The following is a 22,244-nucleotide window of genomic DNA, read 5'->3' as shown; positions in this document are numbered from 1 at the left end:
TGATATCCATCTTTCAGGGGCGGCGCCAGGGGGGTGCTTGGGGGTGCTCGAGCACCCCCTAGAATTGTCCAAGCACCCCCAAAGCACCCCCTGGAGTGAACTGACCTCAGGCGTCTAAAAGACGCCAAGTCAGTTCACACAGCGGCAGCACGGAGCAGCAGGCAGGGCTACGGTAAGATGGCCGCCCGGAGCCCTGTTCTGCAGACTTCGAGTCTGCAGTGCATGGCTTCGGGCGGCCATTTTCCCGTAGCCCTGCTCTCTGCATGCAGGCAGGAAGTCTCGTCGTGACGTCGGGAAGGAAGAGGATCGTGGGCGCGCGGGCGTTGCGCGCCACAATGAGGTCGGGACTCGGGACAGGAGGTCGGGAAAGAAGGTCTTTTGGCTGTAGGTGAGTAAATGGGTTTTTCTTTTCTTTTTCAGGTGATGCTGATTGTGCATATTGGGGTCATATCTGCTACGAATTGTGCATATTGGGGTCATATCTGCTACGGATTGTGCATATTGGGGTCATATCTGCTACGGATTGTGCATATTGAGGTCATATCTGCTACGGATTGTGCATATTGGGGTCATTTCTGCTACCGATTGTGCATATTGGGGTCATTTCTGCTACCGATTGTGCATATTGGGGTCATTTCTGCTACCGATTGTGCATATTGGGGTCATATCTGCTACCGATTGTGCATATTGGGGTCATATCTGCTACCGATTGTGCACATTGGGGTCATATCTGCTACCGATTGTGCATATTGGGGTCATATCTGCTACCGATTGTGCATATTGGGGTCATTTCTGCTACGGATTGTGCATATTGGGGTCATTTCTGCTACGGATTGTGCATATTGGGGTCATATCTGCTACCGATTGTGCATATTGGGGTCATATCTGCTACCGATTGTGCATATTGGGGTCATATCTGCTACCGATTGTGCATATTGGGGCCATATCTGCTACCGATTGTGCATATTGGGGCCATATCTGCTACCGATTGTGCATATTGGGACCATATCTGCTACCGATTGTGCATATTGGGACCATATCTGCCACCGATTGTGCATATTGGGACCATATCTGCCACCGATTGTGCATATTGGGACCATATCTGCCACCGATTGTGCATATTGGGACCATATCTGCCACCGATTGTGCATATTGGGACCATATCTGCCACCGATTGTGCATATTGGGACCATATCTGCCACCGATTGTGCATATTGGGACCATATCTGCTACCGATTGTGCATATTGGGACCATATCTGCTACCGATTGTGCATATTGGGACCATATCTGCCACCGATTGTGCATATTGGGACCATATCTGCTACCGATTGTGCATATTGGGACCATATCTGCTACCGATTGTGCATATTGGGACCATATCTGATGTGCATATTGGGACCATATCTGATAACGATTGTGCATATTGGGACCATATCTGATAACGATTGTGCATATTGGGGCCATATCTGATAACGATTGTGCATATTGGGGCCATATCTGATAACGATTGTGCATATTGGGGTCATATCTGATAACGATTGTGCATATTGGGGTCATATCTGCTACCGATTGTGCATATTGGGGTCATATCTGCTACCGATTGTGCATATTGGGGTCATATCTGCTACCGATTGTGCATATTGGGGTCATATCTGCTACCGATTGTGCATATTGGGGCCATATCTGCTACCGATTGTGCATATTGGGGCCATATCTGATAACGATTGTGCATATTGGGGCCATATCTGATAACGATTGTGCATATTGGGGCCATATCTGATAACGATTGTGCATATTGGGGCCATATCTGATAACGATTGTGCATATTGGGGCCATATCTGATAACGATTGTGCATATTGGGGTCATATCTGCTACCGATTGTGCATATTGGAGCCATATCTGATAACGATTGTGCATATTGGGGTCATTGGACGTGTTTTTTGTTAAAATCTGCTCACATTACGTGTATTTTCTTGAGAAAACCTGCACAATTATGTGAATTTTCTGGGAAAAGGGTCACCAAAACTTGGGCCCTCTGTCTTTGCGTTGCACTTTTAAAGGGAACCCGAGGTGAGAATAATATTGAGGCTGCCATATTTATCTCCTTTTAAGCAATACCAGTTGCCTGGCTGCCGTGCTGGTCCTCTGCCTCTTATTCTTTCAACCATAGACCCTGAACAAGCATGCAGCAGGTCAGGGGTTTCTGACAATATTGTCAGAACTGACAAGATTAGCTGCATGGCTTGTTTCTGGTGTAATTCAGTTCACTACTACAGCCAAATAGATCAGCAGGGCTGCCAGGCAACTAGTATTGTTTAAAAGGAAATAAATATGGCAGCCACCATATCACTCTCACCCTGGGTTCACTTTAAATTACAGTTAGCCCCGCCCTCATCCGGTCATGACCACGCCCATTTTTCGCCGCGGCACGCTTCGCGCGCCGCAGGTTGTAGCCACACCCATTTTTTGCCGCGACGCGCTTCGCGCGCCGCAGGTCGTCAGCTCCCCCGGAAATTGGTCCAGCACCTGCATAGCACCCCCTAAAAAAATTTCCTGGAGCCGCCACTGCCATCTTTCCATAGTTACTTGTATTACACAGGACGACACTTTCCCCAGTGTCAGCAGCTCCAATCAGCAGTAAAAGTCGGCCTGTGTAATACAATATAACTATGGAAAGATGGATATCATTTTAAAGCTCTATTTCTCCTCTTTCTGGCGACACCTAAATTGTTGCCCTACGTCTTTTAGTTTTCTTTATTTTCGCGATTGAAATCACAGCCGCGGCAATTTCAATCGCGAAAATAGCGAAAACTAAAAGGCGTAGGGCGGCGGTTTATATATCATTGGAAAGAGGAAAAAGAGAGCTTTAAAATGATATGCATCTTTCCATAGTTTCTGCACTGCTCGGAGTCCCTTTAAGGATCTTGCAAAGCAAACTATAAACTTAGTTAAAAAAAAAAAAAGAGAGAAAAAGTTACTTACAAATGAATTGCAATAAACTTGATATAACTTGGGTGATTATTTTATTTAGTGCATCGTGCCGATTTCTTTCAACATATCTAGTAGAGATGAGATTGACACTCGTGAAAGGTTAGGGCTTATACCATTATCACTGGAAACTCAACAACTGGGTTTCCTATATGAGCTGGCCTATGAATTCTTGTAAAACTCAAGTGATTGAAAATGAGAATCCATTCTATTCACTTTATATTCGGAATAAGTAGATAGGTTTATGCGTTTCCATCTATAAACCACGGTAGACTTTTCACAAAAAAAGCAGAAAGATTAAACACTTATTTTTGGGAAAATCTCCGGGTAAATTGGGGGTGTTTTTATTTAATTAATTAATTAATTTATAATTACTGTAGTTTAGTAATGAAAAGTAATCATGTTTTTTTTCCATACATGTCATCAGTGTTCATCTTAATTCACATTGATTTGAGATTTTATATCTATATCTGGCTCTAAGAGGTCCCATTGAATGTCATGATACCTCCTGTCTGACCCTGTACACTTTCCATCATTCATTTCTAATCTCCAGTCCTGGAAGACATGCTTAGCCATACTGCATTGAATTCGAGAGACATGAGTATTCACCATCACATGGAAAAGCCCAAAATCATCAACCCAAGAAAAGTGGCTTCAAGCTCTAGGGAGGCCCTTGTGTCCCCTTTTTTTTGTTTTGACTTGATGTTGAAGAGCACTATCAAAATGGAGGAGAGACTCACCTGCTCAATCTGAAGACCGGGATCTGTGAGAAAATGAGTAAGAGAAGGAAACTAGATGATCCAAAAAAAAGTCTAGTTCATAATTGTTGTTGGTCTGTGGGTTAAGGTTTTGGTCTGTATCTTTGTTGTACTGGGTGGGTCTGACGGCAAAAACAAGAAGGTATTTGTGCTTGTGTCTGTGTGTATTGTCACTCTGTCTGCCAGTGTTTGGAATAATATTCCTGAATGGAAGTTAGTTCTTGACATTTTGGACCACCTCACCATCACCTTACAGTGTGCCAGGATTGTTCAAAGACCTTCCTACAGCCTGTGGCAAGGAACCCACAAGATAAAGGGAAAATCACGGAATTTTTATCTTTGGCCAACAGTAATAGCTCTCACGGTTGGACCGACTCCCCTCCCCATAATATGTATGTTATTATCAGAGGAGGTATTCCAGTGCAGTGTACAGTGGCAACACATTACTGCCCATATTTCTGTATATTGTCCTCTTTAATGTATTTACAGGACAGCTGAACTGATAAGAATATGGTGGCTACCATATTTATTTCCTTTTAAACAATACCAGTTGCCTGGCTTCCTGCTGATCTTTCATGCATCAGTAGTGTCTGAATCACACACCTGAAACAAGCATGCAAGCAAATCCAGTCAAACTTATGCTGGGTACACACTATGAGATTTTATGGTCGATTTACTGTCATATCGATTATTTCCAACATGTCCGATTTGCTTTCCGATAGATTTCCGAGCATTTTCTAATCGATTTCCTATTAAAGTAAACGGAAATCGATCGTAAAGCAAATCGGACATGTTGGAAATAATCGATCTGACAGTAAATCGACCATAAAATCTCATTGTGTGTACCCAGCATTAAAGAGAAACCGTAACCAAGAATTGAACTTCATCCCAATCAGCTGATACCCCCTTTCCCATGAGAAATCTATTCCTTTTCTCAAGCAAATCATCAGGGGGGTCTATATGGCTAATATTGTGGTGAAACCCCTCCCACAGTGTGATGTCAGGACCAAGGTCCTGACAGTTTCCTGTGTGTGAATCTCATTGCATTGTGGGAAATAGAACCAACAAAGAATGTTACCTTCCATGTTTGTAAGCAGGTTGGCAAGTAGGCTTAAGCTTCATGAGATTAAATTAAATAATAACTTAAAAATGTCACCTTGTGATAAATTTCAGAATGCAAATCAGGGAGAGGAAAGATTTTACAATGGGCAAACACTGGCTAAATCATTTATACATAATTATTGTAAAAAAAACTTTTATTACATTATTTTCATTGGAGTTCCTTTTTAAGTGAAACATCTGATCTGCATGCTTGTTCAGGGTCTATGGCTAAAAGTATGAGAGGCAGAGGATCGACAGGACAGAAAGGCATTGTGCATTGTTCAAAAGAAAATAAATATGGCAGCCTTACAACCCTCTCACTTCAGTTATCCTTTAAATGGTGCCAGTGTCACAACAACCGCTCCATAATGTGCAGCCTACAGATTCTTTCAGTATGAACGGGCCCTTGCTTATATCTTATTTGGTTATCAATATGACTACTTTTGTATGAAATGCTCCCTGGTATTACTCAAGAAATGATGCAGTTTCTTGAATTGCATGTAGTTGTAATTGAAGATCATGTAAACATATAGAATATTTTGCTCTCTTTTAGGCTGCTTCCTCTGTGAACATTTCAGGCTCGAGGCGACTTAACGTCAGCAACATCAGCGTTCCCCGACTCCTGCCTCAAACTACTTTCAATGGCAATTCGGTGAGTTGTGCAAATAGTAAAATAGTTTACAAGTTAGCTCGAGTGCTCTGGTGCTTCTGAAGAAGACCATGCACAAAAATATTTATTTCAATACAATACGGTATCACTTCTGATGAAGAAAATGAATAGCATCTTACGTTATTCTATGCTCCTCCCCGAACCTACAGTATAGAGAAGGTCTGTTCTTCCGTAGTGTAAATACAAAACCTTCCCTCGTAGCAATTCATGAACAATGTATCTGTTCAGGAATGCTTGAGCTTTCCCCTCCACAACGGTGTTTGCTGTTTATGTTGCTCCAGTCCAGTCTGTTCCATTGTGGTAATCCCAGCAGGATAAAGCGGTACTTTAGATGATGATATCCAGAATATGGGGGTACCTACCAAGCACTTTCATAAAGGAGGTAAATGTTATGGTTTAGAACAGTTGCTCAATAATGCAGAAACATATCATGGCATGCAGGTCTAACCTGGGAAAATCCAATCCGGTTGTTCCCCAAAGATCTGTTACCAGGTTGTTTCTCTCTCTTTCTCTGTGTGTGTGTGTGTATATATATATATATATATATATACACACACATATATATATATATGTATATATATATATACACACATATATATATATATATTCTGCTGCAGAAGATGTCAGCACTATATAAATGCTAAATAATACATGAGATGACATTTAAATGCTGATAAGCGGACAGAGCACCTATTAGAGCCCAGTAGTTTCATACTACCCACTACGTAAAATGACAGAGGACATTGTGAGCAATTTGGAGCTAATAAAGGATATCTCATGAGTGTGATGAGTGGACAATTAAAATAATTAGCTGGTATTGAGCTGGACAGATCATAATTAGTGCAATATGAGGTAAATAAGCAGGTTTACATAAGCGATAAGCATGGGGTACTGGTTCTTGGAAGAGTAATACAGAGAAATAGAGAGAAGGCATTATCATTGTTACATAAACTGGAATCATTTATGTCAAGAGAAGGTCCTTGAATATCACTTATTGCTGTTAACACAATTACTTGTTATTTGTGACAGTTCCCTGAGAGTTACATGCTAAAAAGCATCCAACAAAATGATTTAGTTAAGCAGCCTGGCATTAAAGGGACTCTGAAGAGAAAACAAAAATTATGATATAATGATTTGTATGTGTAGGACAGCTAAGAAATAAAACATTAGGAGCAGAGACATAAGTCTAATATTGTTACCAGTACAGGAAGAGTTAAGAAACTCCAGTTGTTATCTATGCAAAAGAGCCATTGAGCGCCACACTTTCAAAGTCGCAGAGAGCTCTGTCTTCTGAAGCTTGTTATCTCAACTATCAGTCATTATATTTTCTTTTTCTCTGCAGAGAAGGGTTCAAAAGTTCACTAGCCTGCTCTGTAAAATCATTTAGAGTGCTGAGTAGTGTGTAAACTGCAAATATTAGAGAATGGTGCAATGTTATAAAAAAAACAAAACGATATAACTGAAAAAAAAATATGAGAATATTTTCTTTGCTACTAATGTTCTAGTAATTATCCATACTATACAATCAATTCATTATATCATAATTTTTTTATCGATTCAGTGTCTCTTTAACTCACTCTTGTGTACCTTAAAGGACCGCTCCAGCGTAAAAAGTAAGCAGTCCTATAGAGACTCTCTGGCCCTTATTCAGTTCATTTTTTCTCCTAAGTTTTCTCCTAGGTTTTCACACCTTCTCAATAAAATGCTTTTCAAGACAACAGCCAGCAAGAAAATACTCAGGATAATTTTGACATTACTTTTTCACCTTTTTGGTACCTTTTCAACTGCAGCATGCTGAAAAGTTATTTTAAACAGAAGAAGAAAAATTATCTCCTAGGAGAAAACTTAGGAGAAAAAGAGAATTGAATAAGTGCCTCTGTAAATGTATGCGCAATTTTGTTCAAATAGTATTGCCATGATTTATGCCTACTTGTATTATCCTTTTTTTCTGACAACTGTTTTGTGTTTCAAAGCATTGTTATATACTTCTTAATAAACATGTTTAAGAGAATAGCCTCAACGTAGACTTTGATGAAACAACATAATACTGTACAGGACAGGAGATGTGTCTCACATATTATATACATACATTTTCATTACCACAGATGTGTTAGTAATGCAAGTTAATAACACAGACTTCAATAATGTTACAGTGGAGAGAAAAACTTGCAGGAACAAGTCTACCACAGTAGGATAGAGGAGCAATGTTCAAAGAGATACATCTCGTGACCAAATCTCTGCTAGTTGTCTCGTTAACGTGCCCATACACTCATCGATTTTCTCATTCGATTCCCTGCAGACTCAATTCATCTGCTGGGAATCGATTCCCCAAAATATCAGATTGATCGTTTTGCGATCGATTTTGACCAAAAATCAATGGAAAGAATTGATTGTAAGGATAAAAAAAATTAGGCCAATCAGGGGCAGGGTGAAAGCTTTGTTAGATTTCCATCGAACAGTGTAACTCTGCTGTTTGATTGATTTTCAAATTTCAATAGATTCTCTGCTGGATTCTATTGGAGATTGATATGCAGTGTCTGGTAGGAATAGATTCTTTTGAGAAAGGAATCACTAATTTTGGAACATTGGGCAAAAATCTATAAGTGCATGGCCGGCTTAACTAGTTGTTGGAGCGGAGAAAGCATATCTACATGTGACTTCATTTTAGCTCCAAGGGCCATAGATATACGTACCTTACCGTGATTGCCCGTTACCATTCACCGATCACAGCGCCTGTAATAAGTGATCACCAGTATCAGTAAAGTGGTCACTGACAAAGTGAAAGAAAAATACACAACACTTCCTGTGTACAGGAATAAAGTGAGGGGCAAAAAGTCAAAAGACACCTGCATACATTAAATTGAATAAAAATAAATAATTGACCCTTTAAATAACCCCTTACTCCCTCCCCCCTCCCCCAAGTTACCAAAATAAAACACTTGTTAAAAAAACATTTAAAAAAAAAAAATACATAAATAGTTACCTCAGGCACTCAACTTTTTAATATGTATGCCATGAGGGTATCTTACTGTTATTTTTGCAAATAAGAGCTTGTAATTAGTGATATATTGTAAACAAACACAAAACTGAAAAATACACCTTTATTACCAGATAAAATATTGTCACCATACATTGCACTAGGGTCATAATTTAAACATTGTAATATCCGGGACAAATGGGCAAATACAATTGTTGGTTTTATTTTAGAACTCTAATGGCTGAAAACGGAGAAATTATTTTTTTTTCGATTGTTTTTTATTATTCCTGTTAAAATGCATATAGAATAAAATAATTCTTAGCAAAACTACCACCCTAAGAAAACCTATTTGGTGGTGAGAAAACAAGATATAGGCCATTTTGGTGTAATAAGTAGTGATAAAGTTATTGGCGAATGAGTGGGAGGAGCACTGAAATGTGAAAATTGCTCTGGTCCATAAGGGGGAACACTATCTGCTATGGTGGTTATGGATTCCACAATAATATGTAATGTTCGTGTGTATTCCTATTTTTTCAAAAATTGTTATAGTATTCCAGCAAGTTACCATTTATAGGTAGGAGAATATATTCTGGAACTAGTTTCCCTGTTGTACATGTGTGGACAGACAAACACATACAAATATACATGCATACATACATAGGCACCTTTTTTATTTCATTACGTTCTGCTCTGATCTGCTTAGCACAAGTATTATAGAATGTTACCCATAGGTGCTGTGTGCTTGCTTTAGGGATTTCCATATATTTATGTGGGATCCATACTGAGAGCATGATTATTTTCTACATAAAAAGTAGCCAAGGAATTTAAATTCTAATTACATCTGGAAGCCTCAGTACAAGCGCCTGCACTCCTCCATTGAAGAGGTTTAGTAACAGTATTCCTGTCTCGTGGACAATATTAAACAATGGCGCCCTACTTAGCGCTAAAATGAGACATGGCGGGGAAATCACATCTGCGGCTCCACAGTAGTTATTAGCCAGTCACTTGGCTGAGCTTCGGAATTAATTGTTTGGGTAGTTCATGTATGTAATTGTTGACTTGTGGAGCAGACAATGGAGTTCCAGTTACCGCTAGCTCATTAGCCTAACAGTGCGGCTACAAGTGATCGCAGCTGCGAAGCCCTTTTGTACAGATCCAGAATTTAGCAAATAAAATAGATTTAAGCTGAAATACATTTGAGTAGTGATTTTAGTAGTAGTTGTTTTTTTTACTGCCTTCCAGGATTTATTTGTTTTTAGATATTCTCTAATTGTCTATTTAAATATGATTCTGTAGCTGCACATCCCCAACTAAAAGCAGCCAAAGATTCATAATGAAAAATATAATTATACTGCAAAAACAGGTTGATGAGGGCAGTAGCCATTAGCAGCCAATCAGATTTCAGGTTATGCTGATTAGTTATGTGACAACTGATCTTTAATAGGTCAAAGGACCACTATCACCAAAAAATGGTAAAATCCTAAATACACGTGTATGAGAAGTACATTTCTCCCAGAGTAAAAGGCACTATGAATTACTTTTCTCCAATGTTGCTGTCGCTTGCAGTAAGTGGTAAATAGTAAAACAGAACTACCAAATATACTTGAGTATAAAGCACATTTTTGGGGCCAAAAGTGGGGGTTTTGAAATATACTCAAATCATGTGCAAAAATCCCCCCCCCCCCCCTCCCCAAGTGCTCATGTGCGCTGCTCCAGGGGTCAGATTTGAGACTGCAGCTGACAGGCAGAGGGATCCCAAAGCAGTGCAGGCCGGTGAGTGAAACACCCAAGGCTGGATTTATACTTTGTGTGCCTCTAGGCCAAGTATGTTGTGGCTCCCCTTTTATGTGCAGCAGCACCCCTCCCATTCTATGCACTGCCCCCTCTTCCATGCGTATCGTCCATGTATGCAGCCACCTTGAGCATCAGTTCCCTCTGTCCTTTATTGCTCCCTATTTTCAGCCTCCTCTTTCCCCCTCTTTCATGCCCAGGTGCCCCTTTCGGCTGCAGCCACCCAAATCCTGGGCCTTTGCGGCCTTCCCCCGGAAATCCGACCCTGGAAACACCACTGTGCTGCATATGCCGGGGGGGGGGGGGGGGGGGGGAAGCACTCAGACAGGAAACTCTGGGGGCAAACTCAAGGGTTGCTACGGCTCTCAAAGGGACATCTGTTCACTGGGATTCCTGTGGCCATTTCCCTGCTGAGTTTCATTTATTTCTGTCTCATTTCACCATTTCTGCCATGCTGGCACAACTTAACCTGCTCGGTTTGCTAATAATGTTGCATTTATTTTCAGGTTTACCTTCCCTGCAGTAGGAAAGCAGAGGAACATTTGCAGCCGGTACAGACAGTGCTATCCTCCTCTCCCAGAGCTGCTGTAGTAACAAGGTATGATGTGGTCGCCATGTGTGTGCTTTTTGAGTCAATAAATGCATCTTATCCCTTTTTTGAGCTAAGAACCTTTGTTTTACTTTTATTGAATGTTGTTCTATCAGTTCTAACACACTAGATGGTTGTCGCCCAGGAGATCAGGATCAATCCCTTGGGCACAGACGCGCCTGAGGGATTGATGCGTCACTAGCCTGTTCTGTTGCTGAGGGCCGAAGGAGTGGCACAGGTGTCACATCGTGCAGGAACTGTGTGAGTGAAGAGGGCAATGTCCACAGCTATCGCTTGGCCAAATCCAAGAGCAGTTGAGTGCTGCTGTTCACACGCTGGATTCTCGGCAGAGGCAATCATTATCAAACACCTCAGAAGAGATTCAGCTGGCGTGACGGGGCTTGAGGTTGACATTTGTTTGCTTTTCTTTGGGTTGAAAGGTATGAGGGGAGGGGGAATTAACCTGTATGTTTTCTGAGAGGAATCCAAAGTGGAGTGCTTGACAAGCCAGCATCATTAATGAGATTCAAACCCTGGACCCCAGAGCAGCGGGCATGACACTAATGACTTAGCTACCGTTCCCTTAATTTATTACTTTTTTATTGTAATGTCCATTAAAGTGAATGAAGCCCACTTAGCAGAATTTATAGTGCTTTATTTACAACAGTTGACATTGACAGGCATTGATATATGCTTGCCGAGGTGAAACAATGGCTAAGCGGGTTTACCTTGCAGCATCAGAATCCCAGGTTCAAATCACAGCCAAGATTTGCAAGTCTGCACGGAATTCTGCCAGTTAGCTCTCGCAGTCCTACTGAAAGGTTAACTGGCATAACCCTAAAATTGGACTGTGATAGAAACACTAGTTTGTGAACTCTTCCTAAGAAACAGCTAGTAATGTCCTTGTTAAACAATAGAAATGGGTGACACGGCACTCTAGCAGGATACATAAATGGTAACCACTGGCAGACTACTGAATGTGGTCAGTAAGTGCTACAGGATGACGCTCCCTTATTTATCACTAATTGTCCCTCCTGGACTATAGCCAAACAGTGTGTCTGTACAGCGCTTATTCCCTAAAATGTTGCCCTAATAATTTTGAGGCTTAAAGATGAACTGTAGTGAAAATAACAATTAATAAAATTGCTTATTTGTAGAATATTAATTTATAAATTATTTAGTCATTGTTTGCCCATTGTAAAATATTTCATCACCCAATTTACATCCTAAAATGGAGGCAACATCTTTGGTCCCGCCAGGTGATGTCTGTGGATAGAACTCTCAGTAAACAAATATTCCACAAAGGGAGATGTTGCTTGATTGGAAGTTGGAATCAGACGTTATTTCCCACAATGCAACAAAGTCACAACTGTTGCATTGTGGGAAACTGTCAGGACTACGGTGTGTAACCAAGACCATTGTCACACTGTGGGAGGGGTTTCACCACAATATTGGCCATACAGATGTACCTCATGATCTATTCCAGAAAAGGAAAATATTTCTTACTGGAAAGGGGGGTATCAGTTACTGATTGGGATAAAGTTCAATCCTTGGTTACAGTTCCTCTTTAAAATGGCCAAGACACTTTCCTGTGGTAGACTTGATGTGCCACATACTCTTGTAGATCAACAGAGAAGTTTCTTGTTTAGTAGTGTTCATGCCACCTGAACAACCCCTAGTCTTTTGTCAGCTGATAGCTGCTGTAAGGTCTGCAAAGATTACTCCTGTGGCCAGATGTTTTTCATAGCATTCTTCAATATACTGGGTTATGTTTAGAAGCCAGTCAGAAGCCAGTCTGTTCAGGTGTCAGTCTCGGCTCAGTGATTGGCTGGAGGTGGTTTTGGAGGACGCATTCAAGCATCTTGTTTGTAGAAGTGGAATAAGATTGAGATTTGCTTCTGATGATTCCTTGTCAGGCTTCAACAGTGCAACAACGCTTGTCTCACACCATAATATCTTTGGAATATTATTTGTTCATTTGAAAAGTCTTAATATCCAAGTGTGTTTGTGGACCACAGCTGGAAATCTGCTCACTGCAAATATCAAAATCCCACAGCTGTAATTCCTGCTACACACAAAGCAATTTCCCTTCAGAACGACAGGTCAAATCCATCATTTCTGACTTGTCCACTCTGCTCCCCATCGAGAACAGGATCGCTTTTTAGATCATTACTGCACAAAATTGATCCCGTTTTCAGGAGTAGATCTGACATGTCGGACATTATCGATTTGACCCGTTGATGTGATAGGAAATAGCTTTGTGCGTACCAGGCATAAGATGTAAATAACAGATAGGTGTTACTAGCCAAAAGCAGATAATACCAACACTATACAGATAGCAATGATATACAGATAAAAGGCAGATATCAGTGGCATGCAGATATTACCAAATGACACACAAATTTCAGTAGCATGCATATATCAACAATCACATGCAAATTCCCACATATGCAAATATTAGAAACTTTATGCAAATATTATCAACAAGAGGATGTCCCATCTCATTGACTCACTCTAGTCTTGAGTGTGGCATCTCTTCTGGGCCTCGCTCTTGTTGTCAGTCCCACCATGACTGGGTAGCAGAGGAGGTGCATCAGACTCCAGAAGACCTCCACGCAAGATGGCAGTGAGCTGGACCCCAGTGATGTAAATACAGCATCAAGCCGGGGAACGAGATCCAGGACACCCTAACAATCAGGGCCCTTCTAGACTTTCTGCTGCCTGAAGCAAATTTTGAAAGATGCGCCACAACTCCCCCCCCCCCCCCCCCTTGAAACGCTGATATATAGAAATAAACATATGCCCCCCATCATATATACCCCCCCCCCCATAAAGCACTGGCGAGAGATCACCATGGCCAGTCAGAGGGGAAGCTTTGGCACGCGACCAATCAGGTGTTAGTGCCGATCATCTCACGGGTGGGACCCATCAGATGTCACTGCTACTGATCGATTGCAGTGGTTGGCCCATTGACGGTGCTGTGGTCCCACCTGCAAGACCATGAGGACCAGTTGGAAAAAGGAGCAGCGGGTGGCTGGGATTGGCTGGTCTGGTGCCAGCACCCCTGCCCGATTAGTCGCTGCAGGTGCCACCAGTCGAATGAGGATGGGGATGCTTGCATGAGGAGGGTAGTGTGTGTGCCAGGAAAGTGGGCGGGAGAGTGTAGAGGAGGCAGGCGCCAGGTGTCCAAATTCTGCCGTCTAGATTTTGCAGCCTGAGTCAAGTGATTCAAGTGGCTTCATGGTAGGTTTGTCCCTGCTAACAATGATTTAGAGAATGGGTCACATAATAAAATGACTAATGACACTACGATCTCAAGTGATGTACAGGCCAGCAATGTCTTAGTATATATTCAGGTCCATTACTTTTTATTTCTCTGGTTACAATATTCCTGGTCTATTTTTTACCTTATTCCAGTCTACTGTATGGATGAACTGAAGCTGTTGTAACACAAGAAATACTCTGTTCATTTTCCTCCAGAAAACCTCGCGGTGAAGGTAAGAAGTGTCGTAAAGTTTATGGGATGGAGAATCGTGATAAGTGGTGTACAGCCTGCCGCTGGAAGAAAGCCTGTCAGAGGTTTCCCGACTGAATGGATGAAGTGCTCCATTCCCCCTGTATGAGACGCTGCCGGAGAGAGGAAATTCTCATGCTCTGTGGCCATGCTCTCCATGAGTAGAATTCCGATGATTTCACATCCGATGTAGAAATATCACCTAGGAAGCAATGGTTCACGCAGAGGTGACACTGACTAAATCTAAAGAGATGTTCAGTCTGTGTTTGCATGATGTTGTACGAGCTTAATGCTCACCAGAAGTTTTGAACATTTCCTACATGTATTTGTGAACGTACACGTGACCACCTGTGATCTTATCAGACTCAGCGCAGATGCACAACTTTTATTCAAAATCATGCTTGTCAACGTTTTCTGATTTGGAGGAGAATACTCGCTGACAGAAAAAAATATATAGGACAAAAAAAAAAAAATAGAAAGCACTACATACATTTGTAAAAAAAAAAAAAAAAAATAAGGCTTTGTGCATCAAGGTATCTTGAGTAAGAATTGTCTCTGTTGCCTCACAGCAGTCTACTCAGCTCAGGCCTGCTCTGGAAAAAGGCGGGAAAGGGATTGTGTGAGTCTGATTGGCTGTTGTGGGGCAGCACAGAATTATTTTACGATGGACACTTTGATCAGTGAGGTCCAACTCTATTGTCCAATATCACTGCAAAGGAAAATAGGTGTGGACACTAAAGTATATTATATAATGCTGTCACTCAACGCATCTGGTGTTTGTGGAGTCTTCAGCCAATGGCTAGTTTTAGTAAGTGCACGCAGATGTATAAAACAAAAACATTTTACAGAAATGTTTGTTTTAAGTTTTGGGGGCTTTTTTTGTAGGAGGGGCTTATTAGCTAAAACACCCATTTACCACAGACCAACTATGAGGTCTCAACACTAGGGACTGGACAGCCATTTCTCCGATTTGTATCATCTCTTCAGGAGAAATAAAGGTGGCCTTACAGAACGAAGCTGTCACACAACACGGACGTATTCAGCACTATAGTATGGTGCCAAGCTGACCAAGGCTAGATGTGCTGTTTTAGAAGCAACTATATTTATTGATTTTGGTTGCTAGCACCGTTTTCAGCACAGCTTTGGTATCGGCCACAGCCGAGTGGGAAGTTTAGATTAGTGACTTTTTAATTTTGTAATTATTTTCCAGGGAAAAGGAGTGCCTAAGGAAACCACATGCAAAAATCTGGTGATTATGCAAGCTCCACGCAAATATGCAGAAAGTGGGAAATAAACCAAAACCCAGCATTGCAAAACAAGAGTACTAAACACTCTGATGAGTTCTATGTTTGTGTATGGAGCAAAATGATTGTATCACTGCAACTCTAAAGACTGGCATTGCAATTTTCCATGAATAATATAGAGATGTTGCCTAGAAAGGCTGTAATGGATAACTGTTTCACCATGCAGTGAACAGGGAATATGCATTTTTGATAATGGAAGATTGTAAGACCTCATAGTTCACACAAAATCTGAATGTTCTATATATGGTTAGAGTAAAAGTTGATGGGTTTTTTATTGTGTGCAGGGATAGGCGCCACTGACAAGTGACGATTTATGTTCTCTCAAACCATGCAGTCAGTAGCTTCCTATAGTTATAATCATGTGACCACAACCCAGGGAAGCTTTTAAACAAAATGCAATGCTTATATATTTTATGCTACAGTCAGGGAGTGCAGGTCATTCACTTAAGATAATGTATATATAGTAACTTTAGTTCTGCTTTTTTAAGCCAATCTCTGAGTGGGCAAAAACTGAAAACCTTTAGAAATCACACAGTATTTCTGTGATAATGTAAAGTATACATGTGCTGGAATTTATTGTTAAGCAGAAAAAGAGTTACACAGACACTTTCTTGCCTGTCTGATCTGCAAGAATAAAACCAAGTGTACCATGATGACAGAACTCTCTAGCTGACATTGCCAGGCACTGAACAAGCTGGGAAGATAGGAGGGAATAATGAGAAATTGCAAATAAAACTTTACTTGTTTGTGTCATCTGTGCACATGACCTCTATTGTTATGCTTAAAGGGACACTGTAGGGGGTCGGGGGAAAATGAGTTGAACTTACCCGGGGCTTCTAATGGTCCCCCGCAGACATCCTGCGCCCGCGCAGCCGCTCACCGATGCTCCGGCCCGCCTCCGGTTCACTTCTGGAATTTCAGACTTTAACCCCCTTGGCGGTATGAAAAATACCGCCAGGGGGAAGCGCAACAGTTTTTTTTTTTTTTTTTTTTATCATGCAGCGAGCCGAGGGCTCGCTACATGATAGCCGCTGCTCAGCGGCATCCCCCCAGCCCCGCCGATCGCCTCCGGCGATAGGCGATCAGGAAATCCCGTTCAAAGAACGGGATTTCCTGGAGGGCTTCCCCCGTCGCCATGGCGACGGGGCGGGATGACGTCACCGACGTCACTGACGTCGGGACGTCATTGGGAGTCCCGGGCCACCCCTCGGCGCTGCCTGGCACTGATTGGCCAGGCAGCGCTGGGGTCTGGAGGGGGGGGGGGGCCCGCGCCGCAGCAGATAGCGGCGATCGCAAAGGGGCCGGCGGCGATCAGAGTGCTGGCGCAGCTAGCAAAGTGCTAGCTGCGTCCAGCAAAAAAAAAATTATTAAAATCGGCCCAGCAGGGCCTGAGCGGCACCCTCCGGCGGCTTACCCCGTGTCACACACGGGGTTACCGCTAAGGAGGTTAAAGTCTGAAAACCACTGCGCCTGCGTTGCCGTGTCCTCGATCCCGCTGATGTCACCAGGAGCATACTGCGCAGGCCCAGTATGTCAGTATGTCTGCGGGGGACTATTAGAAGCCCCGGGTAAATTCAACTCATTTTCCCCCGACCCCCCTACAGTATCCATTTAAAGCTTCATACACAAGTTCAAGGACTGTCACCTGGCAGGGGTCGGATCAATCCTCAGACAGCCTTTCAGGGTCTAATGATGTACAGATAGGTTACTAGCCTGCAGGCTAGCAACACGTCTATTGCTATGGAACAATGAGGGAGGGACAATGAGTGGTGCACAAAGGAGTGGCTACCCACGAGCAGGGTGAGTGGAGACAACAATGCCATCCCAGCCAAGTTTAAGCTAACATGTATGTAGCTATAAGGTGCTCATACATCTAGCGATGTATGAACAGATCTCTCTCTGATCAAATCTTATCAGAGTGAGATCTGTTGGCTACCCATACACCAGCAGACCGATTTCAGCATCTCTGGGGAAACTGCCTCGTGATGCCACATGTGGCACCTCTGCCGCTTTCCCCCCAAAAGAAAATGTGTCCCCTTTGTGCCTGTACATTAAAATCTCTCACCTGTCCAGCTGCTGCCAAGTGTCCAGCTGCTCCTGTTTCCCCATTCGCTCCACATATAGCACAAGGCACGTGTGTGACGTCAGCCATGTGGGGTGCGAATGGGGAAGCAGAGGCAGCTGGACAGGTGAGAGATTTTAATGTACGGCCAGCGGGGGGCACATTAGCCTTTGGCTGGACAGCACCGGAGGTGGCGAATGTAGCAACACGAGGCTGATTGTGTTTTGATTTGATAAAATAATTGTCTGGTCAATCGGGCCACAAAATCTCTAGCTGTATCGCCACTATAAGTCTTTCAGAGGTTACAGGGGATGTACATTAGGAGCTGATATCAGCCTAGAGCAGGGGTAGGGAACCTATGGCTTGGGAGCCAGATGTGGCTCTTTTGATGGCTACATCTGGCTCACATACAAATCAGTAGGGGTTGATTCAATAAACTACACTGCTCAAGCAGTGCAGCTTAGTATGGCAGCGCAAGTAACATTTTCAAAGTAAGCTGCTGCTGTAGCATGCACTACTAACTTTCTCACGCTACCCCAAAACGAACAGCTGCTCCAATTGTCCCACTCTGGACCCTGTCAGGCCCAGTGACTTTGTAGGACGAGTTCCCCGCACTTTGATTGGCCCAATAGGCCGCCTGTCACTTGACAGGCAGCTTATTGGGCCAAAGTGCGGGGATCTCGTCCTACAAAGTGAATCAACCCCCAAGTTAGCTAGCTAATTGTACAAGCTGGTAGTCAGTATTTCTCCTCTTGGGTGCATATCAATTTGGCGCTGCTCAGTTCAGCGCGGTGAGAGCCGAATTACTGCTCTCACCGCTGCCGCTAAACTCCGAGGCGGCGATACTATTCCCACTCCGAGTTGTTGCAACTTGGAGGGAGATGTAATTCCGCTATGCGCCCCGCGCAGCATAGCATTACTGCTATGGGGCCCCCAGTTTTTGGCGCTTGGCTCACAGAGCCACGTGCCGAAATCAGCTGATCAGCTCCTCTCTGGCTTTTAGGGAAATTGCTGATGTTGCTGAAACCCAAGAGAAGCTGAAGATGTGTCTAACACTGCCACTGCCTGGCAGATCAACTCTATACACATCACCATGGCAACAGGGACGTGAGCCCTACTGTCCCAGTTTGAAACATATTGTACGGCTCTCACGGAATACATTTTAAAATATGTGGCATTTATGGCTCTCTCAGCCAAAAAGGTTCCTGACCCCTGGCCTCTCTTCTACTTCCTGCTCTTTTAGTGACCTGAAATGTCAGCTGCAGTGTTCTACCAGTGCCGAGTCATTTGTTTCAGACTAGCAGATCAGATGGGCAGGAATCTCAGAGGAAAGCTAGCTGTCATTCTTTTGCTACTGTATTACAGACTCCAGCATTTTACACAGGGGCCGAGGGGCGTAACTACAAATGATGGAGCCCCTTGCAAAACTTTGATGAGGCCCCTTTAATATTCACATACTTTCCCTTGCCGCCCCTTGGTGACCCTCACAGCCTCCGGCCCATCTTATAAGGCTCATAAAACCAGTGTGGCCATCAGCATCTTCACACCCATAACGTGTAGTCACAAAAACACCTGATCTGGAGTATCAGAGGGAGAGAAGGTTAGTAGTTGGGTCCTCCCCACACCTCTGGGCTCCCCTGCAGTCACAGGAGCTGCTTCACCCTTACTTAGGTTTTTACATTGTATACCGAAAGACTGTTTTCTAAAGTTTTTTACCCAAACATAGGCTTTATTTTCCATATACTATGACTTGTGTCACATCTGACATTCTTTGTACTGTTATTTCCTCTTATTGTGATATATTTCTATTTTTTTTAAAGCTTAATGAAGTTGCAGTAAGCCCCGAGAAGGTACCATGTCTAGTTATGACCAAGGAAGTCTAAAATTACATTTAGAGCCAGTCTACCAAGTGTGATAGTTGTTGGCTGAGTCTCCCAGTTACCCGAAGCTTTGAGTGCATTAGGAGTGCCCATCGATGACTAAATGTTTCATTTTTTATCATGGGCACTCTCTCCTTTTATCTGTTTCTGAAGACTGTTTTGTACTGTCTAAAGTATCAGAAGCTGCTCTTATTTCTAGTTTACATGGCCAATTGACTGAACAGCCATTCAAGAAGCACTGTTAGTGCTTTAGCTGCCTGCAGATATCGTCTTTTTATTGCACCATTGTTTCCCTTTTTGCTGTGGGTATAATGCCTGCTATTTTACAGCAAGTTGGTTTATATCATTTTATATGATTTTAGCCTGACAACTATTTCGGTTGTCTTTTTTTATACTGTGAATAAAATATGAGCTATGTACTGTTCAGGAAATATGAATAACAGAACTGTACACACGCACATAAGTACAGTTCACGTTTTCTAATCCAGTTTTGAAAGAAAAAAAAATGATACTGTGATTCATCAGCTCAAGAGAAAATAGAAGAAAAATATGGTTTCTTGACAAAATAATGGGCACTTCACAAGAGAACATGAAATATAGGAGAAATGGATGGATAATTTACATTATGTGTTATTGATGGACATATTTATAAACTATATTAATGTTACGTGTTAAATGTGTAACTCGATTAACCAATTTTGGTAATGTTAAAATTTGTGATGTAGAACCATTTAACTTGCTGTATCACATTTTTGCACTAGAGGGGGCCATAGATTCATGGGGAGTAATTAGGGAAGTATTCATTTCTGATGTGTCTTCAACTCTTCTAATTATGGCTTCTTCCTATTTGTGTCTGACTGTTTTTCATGAAGACGGGAAGATACTGAACCATGCTCATGAATCACAGCAAAGAACCCGTGGTCATGAGCTGAAGTTGGTTAAGTTCCTCTATGGAGTTCAGTGATCTTGATGTCTGTTGGTTCTTCTATGGAAATCATGGAGATCATTGATTTTCTCGTCTGTGGGCTCCACTATGAGGATCAGGGATCTTCATGTCTGTGGGTTCTACTATGAGGATCAGTAATCTTCATGTCTGTGGGTTCCACTATGGAGATCAGAAATCTTCTGGGTTATTGGTTCCTTTACAAACAATTAGAACAACCAAGGGCTGAATGATACTTTACAAACAATTAGAACAACTTATTGGTTCCTCTATGGGGATTAGTGATCTTCATGTTCATGGATTCCACTATGGAGATCAGTAATCTTCTCTGTTGGTTGCACTATGGAGATCAGTGATCTTCTCTGTTGGTTGCACTATGGAGATCAGTGATCTTCTTGTCTGTTGGTTTCTCTATGGGTATCAGTGATCTTCTTCTCTGTTGGTTTCACTATGGAAACGGATCTTCTTCTCTGTTGGTTCCACTATGGAGATCAGTGATCCTCTTATCTGTTGGTTCCACTTTGGAGATCAGTGATCTTCTTCTCTGTTGGTTCCACTATGGAAATAAGTGAACTACTTGTCTGTTGGTTCTACTATAGGGATCAGTGATCTTCTTGTCTTTCAGTTCTACTATGGGGATCCGTGATCTTCTTGTCTGTTGGATCCACTATGGAGATCAGTGATCTTCTTGTCTGTTGGTTTCATTATGGAGATCAAGGATCTTCTTACCTGTTGGTTCCTGTTTGGGGAGCAGTGATCATCACGTCTATTGGTTCCTCTATAGAGATCTCGATGTACAGTAGATGTAACTGTGTTCATCCATTGTATTGGAATCACTTCATGCATGAGCAGTCAGTCCATCCTTTCATAGAGAACATTGATCTCTTTAGGCAAACGTAACCTCCAAGAAACAGACAAGACACCTGAATGTGCTCATTCTCACTGAAGCTTTTTGCTGATTGCCACACAAACAGAACCTGATTAATCTTTCACATAATACCTCACTGAAAATCTATTGCTTCTCTACAAAATAATTCAAAGCAGTGCAAAATTGTAAATCAGGGAAAACAAATAGTGAAGTAAAAGAAAGGCAATATACACTCTAGTACAAATTCATTTATGATAGACATCCATGATTTCCAGTGGCCTATAGCTCTAACTTAAAGTGGTACAGGTGATTCTGGCTGTACATGAATTTAACTTTCTTAGGTTTTAAGTCAGGGGTCGCATACTGTAGGTGCATTGGGGTACTGAAGCTGAGTTCCTGGAGGAGGACATAATGTGTCTCCCGTTATATACTTGGTAGATATTCAGTACTAGGTAGGTCCCTCACCCAGTATAGGTAGCCAGGTCTGCCCCCAGTATTAGGTAGGTCCCTCACCCAGTATAGGTAGCCAGGTGTGCCCCCAGTATAAGGTAGGTCCCTGACCCAGTATAGGTAGTCAGGTGTGCCCCCAGTATTAGGTAGGTCCCTCACCCAGTATAGGTAGCTAGGTGTGCTCCCAGTATTAGGTAGCTCCCCCACCCAGTATAGGTAGCTAGGTGTCCTCCCAGTACTAGGTAGGTCCCTCACCCAGTATAGGTAGATAGGTGTGCTTCCAGTATTAGGTAGGTCCCTCACCCAGTATAGGTAGCCAGGTGTGCCCCCAGTATTAGGTAGGTCCC

General features: G+C 42.4%; 1 protein-coding gene across 1 annotated transcript in view; it reads left to right on the top strand.

Annotated features, from left to right (window-relative positions):
- The window catches only part of ZNF704 (zinc finger protein 704), a 122,000-nt gene extending 107,329 nt beyond the window's left edge, over positions 1-14,671 (top strand). Inside the window, exons 7-9 of the mRNA XM_068237559.1 lie at positions 5,403-5,501; positions 10,794-10,885; positions 14,357-14,671. Of these exons, the coding sequence (XP_068093660.1) occupies positions 5,403-5,501; positions 10,794-10,885; positions 14,357-14,468 (303 nt within the window). The 3' untranslated portion in view covers positions 14,469-14,671. The remainder of the gene's footprint in view (positions 1-5,402; positions 5,502-10,793; positions 10,886-14,356) is intronic.
- The last annotated feature ends 7,573 nt before the right edge of the window (positions 14,672-22,244 follow it).

Source organism: Hyperolius riggenbachi, chromosome 5 (genome assembly GCF_040937935.1).
Source record: "Hyperolius riggenbachi isolate aHypRig1 chromosome 5, aHypRig1.pri, whole genome shotgun sequence".
Lineage (NCBI taxonomy): Eukaryota > Metazoa > Chordata > Amphibia > Anura > Hyperoliidae > Hyperolius > Hyperolius riggenbachi.
This window is presented reverse-complemented; position numbering and strand designations above follow the sequence as displayed.